This window comes from Zalophus californianus, chromosome 11 (genome assembly GCF_009762305.2).
Source record: "Zalophus californianus isolate mZalCal1 chromosome 11, mZalCal1.pri.v2, whole genome shotgun sequence".
Classification (NCBI taxonomy): domain Eukaryota; kingdom Metazoa; phylum Chordata; class Mammalia; order Carnivora; family Otariidae; genus Zalophus; species Zalophus californianus.
This window is the reverse complement of record NC_045605.1, coordinates 55,790,593-55,813,912: the sequence shown is the minus strand read 5'-3', so window position 1 is coordinate 55,813,912 and position 23,320 is coordinate 55,790,593. Positions and strand designations below refer to the sequence as shown.

At 44.7% G+C, this 23,320-nt stretch overlaps 1 protein-coding gene across 5 annotated transcripts in view; it reads left to right on the top strand.

The window, feature by feature from the left end:
* The window catches only part of GVQW3 (GVQW motif containing 3), a 43,798-nt gene extending 24,649 nt beyond the window's left edge, over positions 1-19,149 (top strand). For 2 of the 5 annotated variants that reach the window (XM_027578693.2, XM_035722993.1), the window contains 2 exons: positions 1,417-1,562; positions 18,531-19,149. Coding sequence is in view for 1 of the 5 variants with exons in the window: in XM_027578698.1 (XP_027434499.1) it covers positions 3,680-3,936 (257 nt within the window). In the remaining 4 variants the exon portion in view is untranslated. Of the gene's footprint in view, positions 1-1,416; positions 1,563-3,679; positions 3,937-4,914; positions 5,004-18,530 lie in introns of those variants that run through there. The other 3 variants (XM_027578694.2, XM_027578696.2, XM_027578698.1) reach the window with 3 other exon arrangements.
* Positions 19,150-23,320: the final 4,171 nt, after the last annotated feature.

The following is a 23,320-nucleotide window of genomic DNA, read 5'->3' as shown; positions in this document are numbered from 1 at the left end:
CCACTCATATATTGGTGAAACTGTAAATGGCATCATTTTCTCAGAGCAATTTGTCATGAAGCATCAAGAACCTTTAAAGAGTTGAAACCAGTTGACCTAGAAATTCCCTTTCTAGGAATCTTTCTTAGGGAAATAAGTCAAAGATGCAGACAAATATTTATGTATATAGCTACTCATTTTATTTGCAAAATAGTAAAAAGAAGCAACTAACCCAAATGTCCCACAACGGGGAAATTGTCAGGTAAATTGTGATATATTCATTAAATGAAACAATGCAGTCATTTAAAATGATGATTTTGAAGAATCGTCAGTGATGTTTAAAGATGTTCACAATAGAATAGGTGATAAGACTAAAACTACATGCATTATATAGACCCATTTTTACTTTCCATATGCTAAAAAAGGGCTCAAGATAGACTCAAGTTATATTCAAAATGTTATCAGGGCTGGAGCACCTGGTGGCTCACTCTGTTGGGTGTCCGACTCTTGATCTCAGCTCAGATCTTGATCTCAGGATTGTGAGCTCAAGCCCCACATTGGGCTCCACTCTGAGTGTGGAGCCTCCTTTAAAAAAAAAAAAAAAAAAGAGGGGCGCCTGGGTGGCTCAGTTGTTAAGCATCTGCCTTCGGCTCAGGTCATGATCCCCGGGTCCTGGAATCGAGCCCTGCATCGGGCTCCCTGCTCAGCAGGAAGCCTGCTTCTCCCTTTCCCACTCCCCCTGCTTGTGTTCTCTTTCTTACTGTGTCTCTCTCTGTCAAATAAATAAATAAAAATCTTTTAAAAAAAGAAAAAAGAAAAAATTTAAAGTCACCTATAATTTCATCACCCAGATAAAAGCACTGATAACATTTTTTTTTCAAGTAGTTTCCACACCCAGTGTGGAGCCCAGCATGGTGCTTGAACTCACGAGCCAAGATCAGGATCAGATACCCAACCTGCTGGGCCACCCAGGTGCCCTTAAATTTTCTTCATTATACTTTTATATATACAATTTTTGATCATTGTAACTCTAAGTATTAATTTTATAATTAGAAAAATATGTATAATGAAAATTACTTTTTAAGAAAGAAAGAAATGAGTTTTACTAGGAGAGAAGAGATCTGCCCCTGAGGAGCTGATGGTTTAATGGAGGAAATGAGACATGTACACAAATAAACTTATTACAAGGTAGTTAGGGATGTAATGGAGGTTTTACAAAGTGTGGAGGGAAGGATTAGCTCTGCCTGGGAGAGTTGAAGGTTGGTGAAAAGAGGTAACATTTGTACAGGGTCTTGAAGGATGAATAGGAGTTCTCTAGGGCTTTGTAAATTGTTAAGCACTGCGTAAGTGTAAGTTACTTTTTGGCTGTTTTTAGTACTGTCAAAGCTTACCTCATATAAAGATCTCTTTCTTGTCTCTTTCCCATGCTCCCTGAAGCCCAGGATCCCTGGGACAGGAAGCAGCAGCAGTTAAACAGTCACACATCCGTGCTCCAGCAAGTGAACTGAGGTGCGTCCAACTAAGGAGCAGATCCAGGACCAGAGGACATAAAATTATCCGGGAGCAGGGCCAGGAAGGTGCTGGTGTGTAAACAGTTCCCCCTTATTTGCCACCCTGTGGAAAGGCTGGCTTTGCTTGGGGCCTCAACCCTGAGTTATGGGACCATCTCCACCTGGGGCATGGTAAAAACCGAGAATGAGCATCACACATCAGCCCGTGATTTACATTGGCGGGAAATGGTGTATCAGATGCCCTTACAGCCTCCAGACAGGGTGGAGTGGAAAGGGGGGATGTGGGTGAGGGGACCAGGAAAGGTGGCAAGAGAGGATTTATTTGCGAGAAATCCTTAGAAGCTCAAGGTTGGAAAGGATTTGTACATTATCTCATTTAATCTTGCCGATCCCTTTCCCAACATTCCCATCCCATTGTCATCCTTCTGTGGCTTCAGGGCACAGCTCAGAGGCCACCTCTTCCATTGAGGACCTCCCACCTCAATTCCTCTGGGCTATGCTTCAGGCGTAAGTCATTGTTCAACTTTATGAGAGAGAAAGTCGGCGCCCGCTGTGCACCACACACTGAGCTTATAGTTCCTTGATTGTAGTATTCCCTCCTGTGTTTCCTTTTGTTTGTTTATTCATGCAACTAACATACATTCAACACCTACACTGTGCCAGGCAACGTTCTAGATGTAACAGAGTGGAGAAGAAGACAGCCAAGATCTCATGTTCTCATGGACCTGTCATTCTAGTGGGGGAGACATACAATAAACAAAGGAACAAATAAGAAAATACCAGGTCAACAAGGAGGCAGCTTTGGGAATATCTAAGGGAAGAACTTTCCGTACAAAGAAAGCAGCTGATTCCAAGATCCAAGGGGAAAACCTTTGCTTGCTCTAGGAACAAAAAGAGAGAAACTGGCATTGTGTATAAAATGCTTTCTCTTGCTTTATCTGCAAATGACAATCTTTTTTCTTTTAGGACTTGGCTCAAGCATCACCTGTTTAGGCAAATGTATCCTGACTTCCCCAGGTTGAAGTGACTGTCTCCTTTCCTCCCCATTGTCACTGAGTAGGCTTCTGTCAGCACACCCATAACAATTTGCCATTCCTTCCGTACTATAGCATTGCTACTCCCCCCATGGACCCCAGTCTCATCAAGGGCAGAGCTTCCTATCTAAACTCCTAAACTCCTAATGCCTGGCACGGAGCCTGGCACAGATTCTGTAATCAGGAAACATTTATTTGTTCCTCAAATAAATGAGCTCTCACACGGTCCTCTATCAGAACCTCTCTGGTAACAATCAGAATTAGCAACCACTTATTGATCAGTGCCAGGCCCTGTGCTGGGGACTTTCAACTCTGCTCTTACAAGCCTCATGGCTGCCATGTGTAGTAAGTGGTATTTATCCTATTTTGTAGTTAAAACTCAGAGTATCAAAGTGACTTTTTTTTTTTTTTTAAGATTTTGTTTATTTGAGAGAGCGAGCATAAGCAGGGGGAACTGCAGGCAGAGGGAGAGGGAGAAGCAGGCTCCTTGCCAAGCAGGGAGCCCAGGATGGGGCTCGATCCGAGAACCCCAAGATCACGACCTGAGTCAAAGGCAGATGCTTAACCGACGGAGCCACCCAGGCGCCCCCCAAAGTGACTTCTGAGGTGGCTCAGTAATAAGAATCAGAGCTAGGAGTTAAACCCAAGTCCTCTCAGTGCCAAATCCCAAAGCTTCACCTTCTATGTGATGTGCTCACCATGTATTAGTTCATCTGTGGAACTGGCCTCTCTTTTCTTCTAGATAACCATCTCCTTGACAGAAGGGTCTATACTTCACTTCCTTCTATATTCCTCCTGACACCAGAACGGTGTTTTGTATTGAATACCTACTCAGTCCATGTGTCTTAAATCTCCAAGAGGTGGAAAAGAAACTATGAATGAAGGTTTTACCCAAAGTGAATCAGCCTCTAATATCAATTCATAGGACGGTGCTGGGCTGGAGGGAGAGACATTTCTGAGGGGAGGGCCCTTCCCAGATACCTCTGCGCTCATCTGGGTAAGCCAAGTATGCTGTCTCTGTACTCAAGCCCTCATTTCTTAGAAATCACACCTTTTGCGCAGTTATCCATCTCAGCAGGCAGGCCGGGGTGCAGAGAGGAACATGCCTGGCTTCCAATGAGTTGGGAAAATGAGGTTAGGTTTCGATTCAGATAGTTATTTGTGTTTTCTGGGTCTGCACGGTCAATAAATTTTCAACGAGCAGTGATTCTGTTCCTCATCTTTCACTGCTTTATGGGACTTCAGGGAATGAAAGCATAACATCCTGCTTTCCCATAAGTTCTCTGGCTGCTACCCTGGCACCAATTAAAGACCTGTCTATGCAATTAATCAAAACCAATTTGGAGGCCCTCTGGCGCTGCCCCTCTGATGTGCTGCCTGCCCCACATACAGTAGTTCCTCAGCTGCAGTGACGGAGCCAGGCACATAGGAGCTTTTGATGAACTGGCTCTGCCGGCCCCAAGTGTTAACTGAGTCATCTGACATGACTAATGAGGCTCCCAACTTGATCCGTGCGAGCGGAGCGGCCCGGCTATCTGGAGGAGGCTCAGTTTCTGCAGCCAGCCTGGGAAGAGGCTGCAACGTGCGGAGTATACACTCCATCATGTCAGCTGGAGTCCTGGAGGCCTCTAGTGTTGGAGCTGGGGAGTCGTCCATGGGGAAGGCGGTGGGCACTGCGGGGCGAGGCTCTGCGCTGGGCACCGGTGGGAATGCGACCCAATTTAAACTTTTAGCTCAGCCCCCTCATTTTACAGACAGGGAAACAAAGACCCAGCAAAAGTGTGGGGTTTGCCAAAGGCCTGAGGCTTTGGGGGAAAAGAAAGAAAGGAATAGGTGTGGTCCTTACCCTTGAGGAGCTAAACCCCTAGATCAGCAGATAAACACGCACGAGGGGGAAAGCTGGGCCTGATGCCGATGCACCTTACCAAGGCTTAAGCTATGGGTTTCCTTCTGCAAATGTTTATCAGGAGGAGAGCCTTCGTCCTTGTCACCTCTACAATATCAAGAGCATGGGATTTGGAGTCAGCAGATCTAGGTTTGAGTCCCAGCTCTTTGAGTTGATGGATTTGTGAGCAAATCACTTCGTTTTTCTGAGCCTTGGTTTTCTTGACCGTAACATTAGGACAAGCCAAATGCTGCCACTCAGCCTACTTCCTAGAGTCCTGGTGAGACCCAGCAGAGTTAATGGGTGTGAAAGTATAAATAAGTAAGAGTCTCTGCACATGTTAGCTATTATATATATTATTACCCCCTCTCAGGATCCCTGGCTGAAATCTCTGGAATATGGATCCACAGATAGCTTTAACTCTCTTCCTCTTCCTGCCTCTTTCAAAATGCACAGGAAAGAAATAGTATAAAACCAATCGGTCTTCTGTCTACCATCTCAACAGCTTTCCCAGAGAGTCTATGACATAGAAAGTAGAAGAACTCATCCATTGTAATTTAATGTCATTCCGCACATTGAGCGCCTACCAGATGCCAGAGGTTGGCCACGCTCTATGAGGAGTCAGAATTGGGTAAGACAAGTTCCTTGGCCACCTTGAGAGGCTCACCATTTAGTGGGAGAAACAGACGTGGACATGATTAACTATAACATGCTACAGAAAAATACAATTGCCACAGGAAAGATACAAATAAAGCGCTGTGGGAGCCCCAGGAGGAATGATTCATTCCCCAAAAGGAAACTGGGGAAAGTTTCATCAAGGAAGTGGTATGAAAGGATGGGCAGGGTTTAGCTCTGTCAGGAAGCATAAGCAAGGGCACTCCAGATTGAGAGAACAGCACAGGCAAATGCATGAAATTGTCACAGGATTGGTGGTCTAGAGGTCACAATGAAGTCAAGTGAGGTAGGGGGTGTTGAGCATGATCAAAAGAAAAATCACTGGGCCTCAGCTCTGACACCCAGTCATGGATGTTGCTATCTTACTGCTCTTTTTGCTGGCTAGGGTCACCTTGGCCTCTGTCCCTGAATCAGAGAGAATCTCATGCTAGCCCTTCCTCCAGCAAGGCAGAACCTAACCCCCAGCCAGGAGAGCCCACTGGGGAACCACAACAACCATCAGAGGCAAAGAGGCTGGGGCTGGAGAGCACTGGTCACAGCCACCCTTCCCAGCTCAGGGGAAAGCTCCCCCTGGGATGTAGCAGTGACACCAATATCTAGAGCGCGATGGCAAAGACTCGAAGCCCCTTGGCGTGAGTCACACGCGAAGTTGCTCTCCTTCCCTCCTTTGTCCAGAAGAAGCCAGCTCCTTTTAGGAGTGCTGCCGGCAGAATGGCTCGGAAGGCTTGGAACTGCAGCTGGACTTGAAGGCATGGCCGTGGGCCTACCCCAGGGGCTCATATTTTCTCAGTCTTTCCGTCTTTCATTGTAAATTGGGTTTCATTGTGCAAATAATACAATGATAACAGAAACCCCAAAATTAAGAGAAAGGAAAGAGCACCCACTCACACGTTATCTGTTTCCATTGCTCCTTGCCCTTTCCTGCCATTGTCAGTAGTGTAATTTTTTTTTTTTTTTGGCTGCTTTCATCACTGATACAATTACATATTCTATGTTTATTGCTCAGTATTGTATCATACAGTTTTTTCCATTTTGCTACTTATCGCGAACCCCTGGTGTCTACACAGGCTTGGTCTGGTTTCCCCAAGACTGAAGAAAGATGCCCGGGGCATGTAGAAGGAATGCCCCATAGATAACATTGTCATCATTGACAACTGGCATCATGGTGCAGCGGAAAAACATTATTGACTCCTCTGTCATCACATAGGTATAGATTGGAATCTCAGCCCCTTACCTCAAAGCCAGGTGGACTGAGCAGATCACTGCCTCTCTGGGAGCCTCTGGTCCTTGTCTGCAAAACGGCGATGGTATTTAGTACCACCTCATAGGATTGCTGTGAGGATGTAATGAGATACCGAAAGGGAAATGCCCAATGAATGGTAGCTCCCCTCCCCTTCCCCCTGCTGGGGCTGACCTAGGGTCCACTCTGCTTCCACCCTTCCTCTCTTGCCCACATCAGAACTTCTCCCCTCCCCTGGGCCCAGTAGGCTTCCTGAGTTAGCCCATCTAAATTCTGACAGACACACCAAATCGATCTATTTCTTATTCATTGGGTGAATGCACCATTTTTTACTTGAGCATTTTCCTTTGAGGGAAACATTGGTTGTTTTCCAATTTTTCACTATTTCCAATAATGATGCAATAAATAGCTTAATGAATATTGCTCACCTCATCCTTTATCCTCCATCCTTTAAAAAGTAGTCCCTTAGGAACAGTCTCCAGGAATCAGGATCACTAGGGCAGAGATTAGAATCATTTTAATGGATCCTGATAGATATTTCCAAATTACTTTTCAGAAGGTTTGTGCCTTTTACTCTGCCACCAGCTCGAGGGAGACCAGTTGGACTACATTATAGGGCCTTGGGCTCTTCACAAACTGTTGGTCCTGCTTTATTTCCCACTATTTTCTCCCCCAACATGCCTCCCCTATTGCAGCCACATGGAATGACTCACACCGCCCCCCCAAATAATTCTCCCATGCTTTTGTGCCTTTGTACTTCCTATTATCCTCATCACCCTTACCCGTGAATATCCTTCCCTTAACGTGCCTTCTCACCATACAGCTCACCCTTTATTTAACTGGAAGCTTTTATACTATCTGCAAGACCCGGCTTAAATACCCCTTTCTCCCTGAACTAGTTTCCGTTCTCCCAAGCAGAGTTAGTCACTCTTGCAATATGTGGTGCCTGGAGAGACTTTTGGCGTCCAAGTGCTCACCAAGAAACAGTCCTTCTCTAACCCTAGGACAGTGCCTGGGCTGGAGGGAGAAACGTTTCTGAGGGGAGGGGCCTTCCCAGATACCTCTGCGCCCATCTGGGAAAGCCGATTCTGTGTGATTCTCCTCTCTCTCCCCCTCTCTCACTCTTTTCACTAGCAATTACCAAGTTATGCCAATTCATCGCCTAATCATAGTGTTAGATCCACTTATCTCTCTTTGCCATCACCGGTGATCAGGATTCCTGCAGCAGTCTCCTAAAAGAAAAAAAAAAAAAAGAGTAATATGTACATGGTTCAAAAGTCAAATTTTCTCTAAGGCTTATAATAAAAAACAGTAAATTCCCGACCCATGCATCCCCACACCAAGCCCTGCACCTCGGAGTCAACTAGCCAATTTTACTTCTTCCAGTTTTTTGTATTTACTTCCATTCTCTAAATAATATACCTATACTGCTGCTTTGTGATTTTTAAGTTCAGACATTACCCACTGACTTTGAGCAATGGAAGATTTCTCTAACACCACTTCCCTGCCCCATCTTCTGATATAATTGTATCACAATTTTTGGTTAAATCATCATATGGTGCTTACATATTATGACCAGAAGTACCATTAAAAGTATTTGCCCTCTGAGATGCCAACATTCCCTCCAGGACTGTTGTCTCTCCTAGTGAGGGCAGAACCTGTTGGGGGAAGGCAGAACACTTGGGGACAGGGGCTGATATGTGGGAGGTGGGGCAGGCCAACCATTGGCTGGATAGTCTCTGGATAGTTCCCATGTAGGACTGGCTCCCTGGGCCCCTGGAGGTATAGCAAGCCGGGCTGAGGTAAATCTTCTGGGGAAACAAAAGGAGTGCCCAGGATGGGCTGGAGGCTACTTATTGGCACAAGCACTGACTGATCCAAAGAGATGCTGGCCTTCCAGTAGGCTTCTGGACCTCCTGACTGTGCCAGGTATTGTCTCTTTAGTTGCTGGATCCTGGGAAGGTTCAGGGAATTCTAAGACAGGGAGCTAGGGCGATTGGAGCTATAGCAGTGGGGTATTCAGGGAGCTTGAGATAGTTATTATTTACTAACCAGTATAGAAAAATGTTAACAACTCATAAAGTCTAAAATAGCTAATACACCCTGTTGGTCCATTTACATATGACTATGTAAATATTATTTGCAGCCAAGCCATGTGGGGCTTTATGATTATATTTCCATTTTTGTTTATTTTTTCCTAGAGTTAATAATTGCCTCGTTGTTTTCATTTGCTTAGCTTCACTATACTCATTACTAAATAATCTCCCAAACTCTTTGATAGAATAATATGATGACCAAATCCATCAAGTAATTTCTTGCTTCCAGCTTTATCCCAGGCACTGTGCTAAGCACTGGGGATTCAACTGAGAATAAGACATACGTGGTCCCTACTTTCACTGAGCTTATAGTCTAGCAAGGGATCAGATACAAGTAATTATCCTTGTTTCTTTAAGTGTCACAATGGGAGAAGAATGGGTTCTATGGGAACACATAGCAGAAAAATGGATGGAAACTATTCATTCAGACAGCATACATGTACTGAATTTCTCTTACATGCCAGGATGTGTTCTAAATGCTGAGAGCACAGCTCCAAACAACACAGACAAGGCCCCTGCCTTTCTTGAGCTTACATTCTATGAGACAAGACAGATAATAAACACAGAAGATAGTTTTCAATAAAAAACAAGGACTATAAAATAAACAGGGTGGCTTGATGGGGAACGATTATGGCGGGACATCGGGAAGATCAAGCTATTTTAGGCCGAATGGCAAGGTCATGGAAAGTCTTTCTGAGGAGGCAAGATCTGACCTGATATTTGAAGGATGAGAATAGCCAACTATGTGAAGAGTAAGGAAAGGCATGTTCCAGGCAGAGGGAACAGTATCTGCAAGATTGGAGGAGGAGCAAGAGCATAAGGTTTCGGAACAGAATTGAAAGTTCTCTACGTCTGGGACATACAGGGCAGGGGGAATTTGCTAGAGATAAGAGAATGGATGTAAGCTATAGGGCAGGAGCCCTGCCACCCTTAATAATAGCATCATTGATAAAAAAAAAATCCTTTCTATGCAGGGCGCCTGGGTGGCTCAGTTGGTTAAGCGACTGCCTTTGGCTCAGGTCATGATCCTGGAGTCCCGGGATCGAGTCCCACATCAGGCTCCCCGCTCAGTGGGGAGTCTGCTTCTCCCTCTGACCTTCCCCCCTCTCCTGCTCATTCTCTCTCTCAAATAAATAAACAAGATCTTTTAAAAAAATCCCTTCTATGCAGTTATTTGTTGGTCTTAAGATACATTCCCACCCTCTTTGCTCTCTGTAGTATTATAAGACGTATGGACACTGCAAATTACGTTTTTTTTTTTTAGATTCTCTTGTTGCCAGATGGAAGGTGTTGGCAGGAGGCTGAAGGGTGTGTAGAAGGAAGAAGCCATTGTTTTGTCCCGCTTTTTTATGGTGTCTCCAGCAGCAGCAGCACCAAGCACAGGCTCTTGGGTTCCTTCTCAGAGCAGCACCCCTAACAGTACCTACTAAAGGCTAGCCTTTACCCAGGGTGGCAGCACCTTCATAATCTCCTTTTTTCTCTTCTAACTCTTCTAAGCCCTTCCTTCCTTGGACTACTCCCATGTGCCCGACATCTCTGTAAACAATTGCCTGCTTTAGATCCCTTTCTGTTTCACATAATCTAGAGTGGCACTGTCCTATGGAATGTTCTGTGATGACAGAAATGTCCTAATGTGCTGGCCAATACAGTATCTACTAACCATATATGGGTACTGAGCTCTTGAAATGTGGCTAGTGTGACTGAGGAACTGACTTTTTAATTACATTTCATTTTAATAATTTAATGTAAATAGCCACATATGGTTAATGGCTACCATACTGGACAGCACAGATCTAGGATGACTTGTTTTTCATTTCATGGGACACTAACTAATATAGTAGTTGATATGGAAAGTGGTTGTGGGAAACTGACCTTCAAAGAGAGAACTCTGGGATTGTTATATGACCTGCTTGAGCGTGAATTCAGCAATGACCTCATTGGCAGTAGAAAACAGGATACTGGGGCGCCTGGGTGGCTCAGTCGGTTAAGCATCTGCCTTTGGCTCAGGTCATGCTCCCAGAGTCCTGGGATCAAGCCCTGTATCAGGCTTTCTGCTCAGGGGGGAGTCTGCTTCTCCCTCTGCCTCTGCCTGCCGCTCTGCCTACTTGTGATCTCTCTCTCTCTCAAATAAATAAATAAAATCTTAAAAAAAAAAAAAACAGGATATTGTGTCAGGGAAGAGCCCCCACCTCATGGAAGATGGCAAGGAGTAACAGAACTCTAGGTTGGCTTGCCACACTCTATAGGTGCTGAAGGTAAGAAAACAAGATGCAGCAGATTGGAGAAAGTTTATTTCATAGCACTGTCAACAGCAGGGGCAACAGCATAGCTGGTCTCCTTGCCCTTGAGTCCCACGGGACAATGCAGTGGGTCCAGATGGCAGCTACCCATGCAATGCAGTTGCACCATAGCTGAGGAACCCTTGGCCAAGGGCTCAGAACCTTTTATAACAAGCAGCCAATAAGCCAGTCTCCTTCCCCTGGGTAGTGAAGAGTTGTACAGTAGTCACGTTATGATCACCTTGACCTATTTAATTGCCTTTGAGAGTAGTTACAGAAATGAGTCAGGGACAGAGCATGGTTAGGTCTTACAGTTTGGCACACTCAACAAGGATGTACAGGGACACTTGGGATCCCTGGTGGACTGCCTCCTTCAATAACTAGTAATCGATGGCATGCAATGGCACAAGAGTTTCTTAGAAACTGTACCTGTGAATTCCTGGGATGATATGCCTATGGAAAAGCAAGTCTTTGGTAGATCAAGTTGCTGCTGAAATGGACTGTTATGGTAGGAATTGTGACTGCAAGAATTTTGAGATGGGTTGGCTGCTTCTGACTGCACTGGAGGGCTTATTGGAAGAAAGTTACAAGCTCAGAATTCTAAACTCAGTTCTATGCATATTCCGAGAACCTAAGAGCTTCTACTATGGCTCTAAGATCATTTTTTTTTATGTATTATAGCTTCAGAATTAATATAATTGAAAATCACACCCAAGCTTTGATACTATGGCTGTAGATTTATAATGTTAGAATTCACAAGTTCCCAAGTTTCTTAGATAAAAGTTAAGGCATGAATGGGGAGGAATGGGACCCCGGGACTCGGAATGGAGACATTTGGTTTGATGCAAACAAATAGGAGAATTTGAATATCTAAATCCTTGAGATCCAGGGAAATAGAAAAGAAGCTTATGGGTCTTTTTTCTATCTATCTAATTTCTTGGGGAAGCATGGAAGCATGATCAATTTTTTTAGAAAAATCCTTACATACGGAAGTATGTGTGTGAGTGTGTATATGAGTGTGTGTGTGGTGAGAGAGAAAGAGAGGGAGAGCAGAGAGCACACTTGTGCATAAAGGCACCTATACCCCACTAAGCCCGTTCAGCACCCCTGTGTTTGAAGATGGAATATAAAAATTCAAAGGTCTTTCCAAGTCAAATGAGTCTAGGGCTCCTCTGTCCTCCAAATCACTTTGACTCTATGTCCAGCCCTGCCTGTTAGTATACTAAAGGTGGGGAAGGTCCATGTGGAAACACAAAATGCCCAATAATAAATCTGTCAGCTTTAGGAGCATTCATAGCCTCTTGCCAAGTCCAATTCCAATCTTCCACTTGGGAGCCTACATTTCCCTCTCCCATTTGTCCCACAGTTTTATTGTTTGTTTATTGAAATGCTCCACTTGCTGGAAGTCTCCCAAGGAAGTAAGTCTTCATGCTATTTTGTTGTGATTGGGATTCTGGGGGTGCAGAAGGAGGGAGGGTGAATGATTCTGTGGTGCCACTGGGGCTCCACACAACACCAATGGCAACTTCATTGGAAATTGCAGAACTCCCCTTCATTGATAAGACTTCAGTGTAGTGATAACACTTTAACACTCTACTCATCTGAAGGTAGAGTAATGAATAAATTGGGGGACCCTGCCCTCTACTCATGGTCTTATAATCTAGTGGTGAAGATAAAGTAAAAGTTACAATCCAGCAGGGATAGAAATGCAATGGAAGAAATAAGTACCAAATGTTTCAAGATCATCTGAGCTGTGGGTAGGAGGTAGAGAAAGAGGAAATGTTTTCCTGAACCCCATCCTGAAGGATGAGGAGGGGTTTCTAGGCAAGGATGGGAGTGGGGCTGGCATTGATCCTGGTGGAGGAAGTAGCAAGAGCAAAGGCTTGGGGAGGACAGACAGTGTGGTCTTTCCAGAAACAGCAGGTCATTCCAAGTGACCAGTGAACAGAATTTGAAGGGAAAGTGATGAAAGATGAGGCTGCATAGGAGAGCAGGGCCACCTGTTCTGAAAGTTGTAAGTGCATGAGAGACGTGGTCAGCTTTCTGTATCAGAAATGGGGCGCCTGGGTGGCTCAGTCGTTGAACGTCTGCCTTCGGCTCAGGTCATGATCTCAGGGTCCTGGGATTGAGCCCCGCATCAGGCTCCCTGCTCCGTGGGGGGCCTGCTTCTCCCTCTCCAACTCCCCCTGCCTGGGTTCTCTCTCTCGCTGTGTCTCACTGTCAGATAAATGAATAAAATCTTTAAAAAAAAAAAAAGAAATGTCATTCTGGAGGGTGACCTTGGGACACAGAGACTAGTCAGGAGGCTGCTACATTACTCCAAGAGATGTTGGGGGTCTAAAACAGGGTTGTGGTAGTAGGAAGAAAGGAGTATGTAACAATTTCAGGGTTATTTTTTTTTTCAAAGATTTTATCCATTTATTTGAGAGAGAGAGAGACAGCGAGAGCAGGAACACAAGCAGGGGGATTGGGAGAGGGAGAAGCAGGCTTCCCATGGAGCAGGGAGCCCGATGCGGGGCTCGATCCCAGGACCCTGCGATAACGATCTGGCCAAAGGCAGACGCCCAGTGACTGAGCCACCCAGGCACACGCCCCCCCCTTTTTTTTCCAAAGATTTTATCCATTTATTTGAGAGAGAGACAGCAAGAGCAGAAACACAAGCAGGGGAATTTCAGGATTATTTAAAAGGTAGAATTGACAGACTTTATTAACCTATTAGATATGAGGAGTGAGGGAGAGGGCAGAGTCGAGGGTGAGCTCAGGTTTATGGCCCGGCTAGCTGGATGTACTCCTAAGTGTGAACCAGTGGGAGGCTCAAGCAAGTGCTTTAGGAGCTCAGAGGATAGAGAGACCACTGTGGGGAGGAATGTGGGAGGTGTGATCTGTGAGGGCCTCTGACTTCAGAGAGGAGATTAATGGGTAGATTAAGAGAGAAAGATGGGCCAGTAGAAGATCATGGAGAGGTACCTGGGTTCAAATCCCTGCTCTGTCACTAACTTGCTGTGTGAATTGGACCAAGTTCTTATTCTCCGAACCTCGGTATCATCATGCGTAAAAATTAGGATAAGGCTAATTTCTACCTCTACTGGGAAAACTTAATTTGTAAAAGTGTAAGCATTTGGTAATCCTTACCAAAGCTCTATGAAACAGATATTATCATCCCTATTTTATAGGTGAGGAAAATGACATTCAAAGAGAGATAAAGAGCTTTGCCTAAGGTCACAATGCTAGTAAATGGTAGAGCTGGGATGGGAATCTGGGTCTGACAAAGCTATAGTCCTAGGTGCTGTGGAGATGTGAAGGAGACTGTGGACAGTTCCTGCCCATCGATCTCTCATCCTAAGTTGAGTACTCGAAGGCCAAGAAGTGACATCTACTTTTGGATGAGCTGTTGGTCATAGGCCATCAAATCCCTGCTGTAGGGGAGGCAGGATTGCGTCTAGTGCCCTCTAGGGGCAAGAGCACCAGGAGAGCGGGCCCTCTAGCAGGAGTCCTTATCTTACTGGGTCTCCTGAAACCAAGGAACTGTTGGGCAGGGGCAACCATTCCTGACAGATTAGGGTCTGGCAAATTGATACTCACAACCGCAACTATAGAACATTAAGTATGAACTGCTTCTAGTACTCATGCTTTTGACTTTCTCAGGCTGAGGTTAACCCTAGGAACCTCTGGTCTTTGTTGGGAGACCTCAGCCTGCTGCCCAGTACTCTGGCAATAATTATATACAATTATAATAAATAGTCATCATTTACTAAGCACCTAAGACTTTACATATGTCATCTCATTTAATTGTATAACCGTCCAGCAAATTAGATAATCCTATTCCCATTTTACAGATGAGGAAATTGGGGCTCTAGGAGATATGCCATTTAAGTAAGTTCATGCAGCTAGTAAAGGTTAATAACAATAGGTAACATATATTTAACACTTACCTTCTGCCAGATTCCAAGTTGCAGCAGACTCTGTTGGTTACCCACCCAACAATCATCCCACCTTCATGCTCACAGAATCCTAATTTTGCTCAGATATCCATCCCTCAGGAAAAGGGACCCTATCTCCAATATGACTGCCCAAGCCAGTCATTGTGATCTATTCCCTTTTGTTTGTGATTGGATTAAATCACTTGAGACCCAAATCCAGGCAAAGATATGGGAGGGCCATCAGTGAGGAAGTAGCATAGGTAAAGACTTGGAGGGGAGAGACAGGGAAATGTTTTCTCAGTCTTAAAAAACACAAAAGAGGGTTGCCTGGGGTGGCTCAGTCGGTTAAATGACCAAATCTTGATCTCAGCTCAGGTCTCCATCTCAGGGTTGTGAGTTCAAGCTCTGCATTGCGCTCCACACTAGACGTGGAGCCTACTTAAAAAACACAAAAACAAACACAAAAGAAAGAGATGACCCTCTTCTTTTGCATATTGTAGTGTTTGGATATGATGCCCAGAACTGTGGCAGTCATCTTATGATCACAGGGAAAGCCAGCCTAGGAGCGTATCATTCTGGCTGGAGTATTTGGTGTTTATAGTGGGAGACAGGCCTAGAAAAAGCATTTGGGGTATTCCTGGGAGAGGCCCAAATGCCAGGGCAGGTGACTTGGTTTGAATTTGGTGGAAAATGAGGCGCCAACGAAAGCTTTTCATCAGAAGTGTGACATGTTTAGCATTATGCTTTAATGTGCGTTAATTCAACAGGTACAAGCAGAACTGATGTGGGAAAAGGTGGGGAGTGGGGAGTTCAATTTAAAGACTTTGGGGGTCCCTTCCCCTTGACCTCCTCATGAAGGCACTGCTTGCCGACTAGCAGAGCCCAGATGTCTGGCATACCACAGAAACGCAGCTTCAGTGGCTTGTGAAGAAACTCACACCTCACTCTGAGGGTTCCTGCCTGGCTCAAGACTCACACATGTCATGGTGTACACAGCAGAGGTGCTGACAGAGCCAGAGGACCGGGATCAGTTACACAGGGAGAGGAGGTAAGACTGCCAGAGCCGAGCTGCAGAGAATCATCACTGAAAACAAGAGGCCCCAGAGGAGCCCAAGGCAGTCTCTTCTCACTCAGCCAGCTGCAAGGAGCTCAGAGCAGGAGTTCCAGGCTCTCGGAAGGCTGGAGGCCCTAGCTGCCTGGGAGTGCACTGCAGCTACATAGGATGTGAGGACCAAGGGGGAGTTCTAAAGTCACCCTGTTACTAAGAAGCTGGGCCAGTTCTGCGTGATGACTGGGAGCACCTTGTCTTCTGGCTCTGGATCTGGAAGTGAGGGCACAGCATTTCCTCTGTGTTGTCACTGGCTGCGGAGAATTCCTGCCATTAGCTGTTTGTGGGCCATGGACAAGCCCTTTTCTGAGTCCCCTCAATTTCTTTCTACTTGATTCATCACCTATTTGAGGCTCTGAGAGTCAGCATGGGCGTCTCTTTGACAAGCACTAGGCAGACATGTACATGTCTCCTACACCTTCTTTAAGACTAACACTCTCTGCACATTCCTCCTTGATGGTCTGTGAACACTGCGAGGTTTTATAAAAAGTCAGGCGGCCCCATGAGGTCATCACTCTATGTCACAAACCTTGCAGGTAACATAAATGAATGAAGGGGGTTGAGTTTAGGTGAAAATTGCAGTCCTCCAGCAGATACATTTGTTTCTTCACTTCCACAAGAAACACGCTATTCCCAGTTTTTGGAATGCCTGGCTCTTGGGTCTAAACTCCACTTCCCCACTTTTCACAGAGAGCCAGGTATTAAGAAATATTTCTCTCCTTAAAGAAAAACAAGAGCGCAAGTATGATGACAAAAGTGTGGTGGAGACAAGGGAGTTACAAAGCACATATGATGGGCCCCCCCCTAGCTGGGTCAGTTGGTAGCGCATGCGACTCTTGATCTTAGAGTTGAGAGTTCAAGCCCCACATTGGGCAGAGAGTTTACTTTAAAAAATAAATAAATAAAAATAAAAGATCCACTCTTTTTTTTTTAAGATTTTATTTTATTTTATTTTTTAAAAAGATTTTATTTATTTATTTGACAGAGAGACACAGCAAGAGCAGGAACACAAGCAGGGGGAGTGGGAGAGGGAGAAGCAGGCTTCCGGCTGAGCAGGGAGCCCGATGTGGGACTCGATCCCAGGACCCTGGGATCATGACCTGAGCCGAAGGCAGACGCCTAACTACTGAGCCACCCAGGCGCCCAAGATTTTATTTTTTTTAAGCAATCTCTACACCCAATGTGGGGCTCAAACCTACAACCCCAAGATCAAAAGTCAATGCTCCACCAACTGAGCCAACCAGGTGCCCCTAAAAGATCCACTCTTTAAAAAACAGCAACAACAAAAAAACAAAAGCACGTATGGCATCTAACAAGGATGCACAACTCTCAGCTCATATGAGAGTGAGAGCCCAGTATGGCCAGATCTTCTGATTTTTCAACAGAAACTGGAGATCCAGAATTTCGTGTGAAATCTCCCAATTTTACAATGTTGGCTCATTTCCTTCCACTTCCCAACCGTGCTTGCATACTCTTCCCACCACACCAGTACACCTGCAGCCTCCCAGACCCTGTCCCTCCTGTCTTCACACCTCTGCCTTGTGGGTTCTGTCTGCAACACACGTCCTCCCTTTCTGTGCCTGGGAATCTCTTAAGCAATTTCTCAAGACTCAGATCAATGTATACTTCCTTCTCCTTGTAAGATTAGGTGCTCTTCATTCTTTCTATGCTCCTACCATTCCCTGAACATCCCTCAACAGACCTCTTACCATACTGTCCTGGAATTGCTGGTTTCCCTGTCTGTTTTTCACCAGACTGAGAGTTCCCCGAGGGCAGGGACTTTCATTGTCTCTGACCTGAGAATCTCGGGTAGGATGGTGGGAAACACGCCAAGAAAGGGAAAATAGTTTACTCAAAGGGGAAAAGAAAAATTCAAGCAAGTTAGAGAGCCGGGGGCTTGAACATTTAAAATAATATGTCCAAGAGGTGATAGCAGGTGATAAACAGAAAACAAGCCCAAGAGCCAGGAATCAGGATGATTAAAACAGGTTGGGGAGTGGAATGGTTTAACATAGAAGCTGTGGATGAGGTAAGGGTGTCTGGAGCCTATTTTTACAGAGGGTACTGAATGTGATAGGGACACAGGTGGGTCTCACTGCCTTAATGTCTTAGTATTGGGTTCCACTGTTGTTAGCTTGATAGTCTGGTGCGTTCTCTTCTCCATTCCAAGGATTCATCCTCAGCCAGCATTTACTGAGCATTCTGTGTCAGGCACTGTTAGGCACCATAACTATAGAGCAGAATCAGATATGATCCCTGTGCTCAAGCTTGTGGTCTGGTGGACACATAAATAGATAATGACAAGAAAATGAAGTAAATGCTACAACTGAGAGAAGCACAGGGGGCTACAGTAGCACAGAGGAGGGATTCCTGATCCATTAAGGTCCGGAAATTGTAATTTACCTGAGGTCATACAGCTGGAAGGGGGGGCGAGGGGGTGCGCAGACCCAGGATTAGAACCCAGGCCTGTCAGACTTAAAAGCCCACTCTTTCTCATCGTAGAAATTGGGAGAAGACAAATGGCTTTATGGCGATGGGGGGAAATTTATGTGTGCCGGATTAGTTAAGTGGCAAACTGCATGGTTCTAGGTTAAAGTTGGTTTAAAAAAATAGTTGTTTGAGGGGTACCTGGGTGGCTCACTTGGTTAAGTGGCTGCCTTCAGTTCAGGTCATGATCTCAGGGTCCTGAGATTGAGCCCCTGCTTGGTGGGAAGTAGGCCTCTCCCTCTGCCTCTCCCCACTGCTCGTGCTCTCTCTCTTGCTCTCAAATAAATAAATAAAATATCTTTTTTTTTTTTTAAAGATAGTTGAGATTTGGAAAGCAGAAGTGAATCAGCAGCCATTGATCACTGAAGTCATGGACAGATGTGGAGGTGCCATCCAGCTTGTCTTCACTCTTCTCCACTCTATACCCAGACTCTGCTGGTCAATAGAAGCTCCAAGCCCACCACCAGACCCCTGGTTATGGACCCACAGCCTTCTCCTGTAGACTTCTCTATCGGTGCCCCCTTCACAGCCCTGTCAGCTGGATGTGCTTGACTTGTGGGATTGACTGGTTGGCGACTCCCCTGATCGTCCCCCTTTCAGAACCACACTGCCCCAGCCCCTCTCGCAATTAAGTTCTAATTTCTATAACAAATCCCTTATGCCACAACTCACAGTAATTCTACTTCCTTAGCTGAATGCTGACTGAAATACTGTGCTTTCCCCAAAGATGAAAATAATTGAGTGGAGGGAAGAACAGACTAAGTTTAGAAGTCTAGCTTCACCAGTATCTCCATGACTCCAATGTCCCTGAACTTCGTAGTTCAGTAAATATTTGTTGAATTAAATTTTTAGCTTGCTTCTGGTTCTTCATTGGTACAAATATAATTGTACAGAATAGTTTCTGGGGAAGAGATTTTTTAAATTGTTTTGTTTTGGGCGCCTGGGTGGCTCAGTCGTTAAGCGTCTACCTTCGGCTCAGGTCATGATCCCAGGGTCCTGGGATCGAGCCCCGCATCGGGCTCCCTGCTCGGCAGGAAGCCTGCTTCTCCTTCTCCCACTCCCCCTACTTGTGTTCCCTCTCTCGCTGTGTCTCTGTCAAATAAATAAATAAAATCTTAAAAAAAAATTTAAAAAAAATAAATAAATTGTTTTGTTTTTCCTTCTTTTAATTCTTTCCCTAAGATCAATGAGAAGGTTTGGAGTCATTTATGGCTCAGGCTCTGAAATTCTGACCTGGGACAGTATCTTTTGTGTTGGCTACATGTGTTCTTCATCTCCTGGGGTACAATAGATTTTCCTCCGGCTTCGATTTCCCTCTCTCTCCCTCACCTTCTGTCCCTTGCAAAAACAGAGAAAAAACCTCACTCTTGTGTATTTTCTCCAAAGAAAGTATTTCACACTCTAATCAAATCAGCCAAAAAAGATATTGGGTTACCCTCATGGGAATGCTCTTCTGGCCTGGCTGAGTTGGAAGTGGGAGAAACAAAGACATCTGGAAGTGGAGGACAGACAGCAATCAACTTTGTGAACCACTTAATTGCAGGGGAATTTCCTTCTTGCTACTTAGACCATTCAGCACTTGTAGGGAGAAGACATGTTACACGTTCACTTCGCCTCCTGGAAAGCTGGGTTAAATGTTGTTCCAATTAGACAACCATTTATGGAATGTCTGTTCTAAACTAGTCCCTATGCTAGTTGTTGGAGATACTGCTCTTGAGGTGTTTTCAGCCAAAGTGGGAGGGGAACACGGTGAGTTATAGCTCAAGTCAGCCTATAATAAGTGCTAGAAAAGAGGCATAAACAAAGCACTACGGTACAGAGGAGAGAGCAGATATATCTGAGGATATATTTGGCAGTGGGGAGGGGGAAAAAGTGCTGAAGAATGTATAGGCAGAGGGAGGCAACATTTTTTTAAAAAAATATTTTATTTATTTTAGAAAGAGAAAGAGAGAGAGCTTGGAGAGGGGCAGAGGGGGAGGGAGAAGGATAAGCAGACTCCATGCTCAGCGCTCCTGATGTGGGGCTGGATCCCATGACCCTGAGATCATGACCTGAGCCAAAACCAAGAGTCAGCTGCCTAACCGACTGAGCGACCCTGGTGCCCCGGGAGGCAACATTTTTTTAAAGCATGAACCTGTTACAGAGGAAGGTGAACAAGGGGAGAGGCTAACAGTCACTGATTATCTACTTTGTGCTGCCCACTGAGCTAAAACTGTACTTACGTTATCGCATTAACCTTTCCCAAAACCCATCTGGAGGAAACTGAGGCACAAAGAACTGAAGTAATTCGCTCAAGAACTTGAAAGAGGTAGAATTGGGATTCAAACCCAGATCTGTTTGACTTCCAAGAACAGTCCCTGCTCCCATCTGTGCATGGAGAATTATTTTCAAAAGATCTTTGAGATGGACTATAAAGAATGAAGATTTTAATAGACTTCAAAAGGCCAGAGGGTGCAGAAGGGATGGCATAAAAGCATTCCAGAGGAAAGATGCGAGAACAGCCTCAGGGCATGACATGAAGGTGCAAGGTTTGTCTCGAGAAGCTTAGGCAGTCTGGAGTGACTGTGGGAAGACACAACCACATGCCATACCACTGTCTTCTCGGGTTCCACGTGTCATTCAGTAATTTACTCAACAGTGCTGGGCATTCAGAACTCAACCTCCGTTCTTCAAAGTCCATAATCAGTCTGGTGAGATTAACTGCTATTACCACAGACTGCCTTGTACGCTTCAGCTCAGGGTGTGTGTCTTTGTGGGGGGGGGGCGGTACATACTCATACAAGCATTGTTAGGACCATTTCCTTCCCACAATCATTTCTCAACAAATACATTCCCTAGGCTCTCCATAAGCAAGCGTTCCTTTATTACCTCCTTTAGCAAGGCTTGGATTTGAACTGCTGGCCTTGATGTGGTAAGTTTAAAACTCATAGCATCTCAGCAAGTGCCCTTTCAATCCAAGAGACACCTGATCTGGTCTTCCACGAGCTCACTTAGAAAATAATGATCAATCCTAGGGTTGCAAGGAAAAGATCTTCATTGGAACTGACAAGAAAGCAGACACCTTGTACCATTTCTCTGCAGACTTCACAAGTGTTCAACACTTCTTGAAAGAGAATGTGGTTCCCAAGGCTTTCGCTCAGCTGGCTGGAGCACAGTTTAAAAAAATGCATTTCATCTCTGGCAAATCACAGCAAAACGTCATAAACAGCTGGAAACTCTCTGAGGTGAAGACAAGTTGGATATTATGTTTGGATTTATAGCCCCCTCCCCCATGATAGCTGATTTCCATTTCCGACAGGGTTATTATTTCCATCTTTATGAAATATCTTGGATCTCACCTTGGATAATTACTGATTATCATCAGCTCCTCACCTGAGGCACTTTAGCATTTGGGTGAACCTGAAAAATATATATATCTTTTCAAAAATATGTACTAGGGAAAACTCAATGTGTGAGATTATGTCTTTATTTCTATTTTCATTTGCAATTCCCTTTGGTTTTCTAATGATCAAGTCATTAATCAGTGTCAAATCACCATCCAGAGCACAGACAGTATTTTTGCCACTTGGGTTCCAATGTGGATTAAATGGCAATAACTTGTGTTACTCAGTCTGGTGCTCTCTCATTACTGTGGTAATCACGGACCCAAAAAACCTTGAGGGTATTCATAAGATCTCAGCAGCCATCTAAGGTTTTTAGTCAAAGGTATACATTACAATCTTCTGAAATTTGATAGAGCTCCCTAAGTTAGTCCAACAAGTACTCCTAGTTGAGGACCACTAAGAATCCAACATCCTTCATTTCACTCCTTGATGTTGCCATTCTATGTGTCCCTTTATATTTCCAACCTTTGCTTCTTATTTCCTCTGCTGTGATACCCTTGATACCCCCTCCCCCACTTCTCTGCCTGGTAAAATCCTGTTCACTCAAGAGGCCCAACACAAATGCTACCTCTGCTATGAAGCCTTCTGTGATGAAAATCTTTTTCTCCCTGATCCTATAACACTTCTTAAACACCTTTATGAACATTCTGTGTTATCATGTTCTCCTATGGTATATAGAGCTATCTGCATATGTCTAACCTCCCCCACTCAACTGTGAGCTCCAGAATAACGGTGGTACCTTATTCATCTTCGTATCTCCAAGGCATGGCATGGGCCTAACACTCAGTCAGTGAATGAATGAGAAGGTGGATACCCAAAAGTAGACCATACATTGGCCCATTTAGTCAGATCTGGGCTTCCTCGGTATTTCTTGACTGAGTTGCTTACAAAAAAAGATGTGCGAGGATGTACAAGGCAAGGACCTTTTAAAGGGACATGATATTAGGTTTTTTTTAAAAAATATTTTATTTATTTATTTGAGAGAGAGAGAGAGACAGACAGTGAGAGAGGGAACACAAGCAGGGGGGAACAGGAGAGGGAGAAGCAGGCTCCTGGCTGAGCAGGGAGCCTGATGCGAGCCTTGATCCCAGGACCCTGGCAGATGGCAGAGCCGAAGGCAGATGCTTATCGACTGAGCCACCCAGGCACCCCTATGATATTAGTTTTTACTATCCTTTTAAAAACATCACTTTACCAACTAAAGTGATAATAGCTCCTTTAAATTAGTAATGAAAGGCTGGATATCAACTTGAACTTGAGGATTTGTTTTCAAAGGAAAACAGACAATCGCAGAAAAATCTAAATCTTAATTGATTGGTGCAGTGTAGGAAATGTTAGCCTGAAAATCATGAGACCCGCCCTTGGTTCCTGTATGATTGTGTAAGTTACTTCTTCTCTCGGGGTCTCAGATACCTCTTCTGTAAAATGGGGCATTAAACAGAATACCTCTGAAGTTTCTGCTAACTCTGGATTCTATGACCTTAACCAGAATCATTAGTAAAGTGATCTAGCAGCTTATTTTGATTCTATTCCATAGTACTTAGGAGAATGGACTATTCTTATTAAGATGCTAAGGAGTTTTACAAAATGCGTTATTAAATCATAATAATGACAGAAATACCTAAGAGGAAACTTGAAAAATAAAGGAAAAGTATGTATTAGGGAAAAAAAAGTGCTACCACTCTAGTAAGTTATGGTTTTGGCATGTTTTGTGCCATATTCT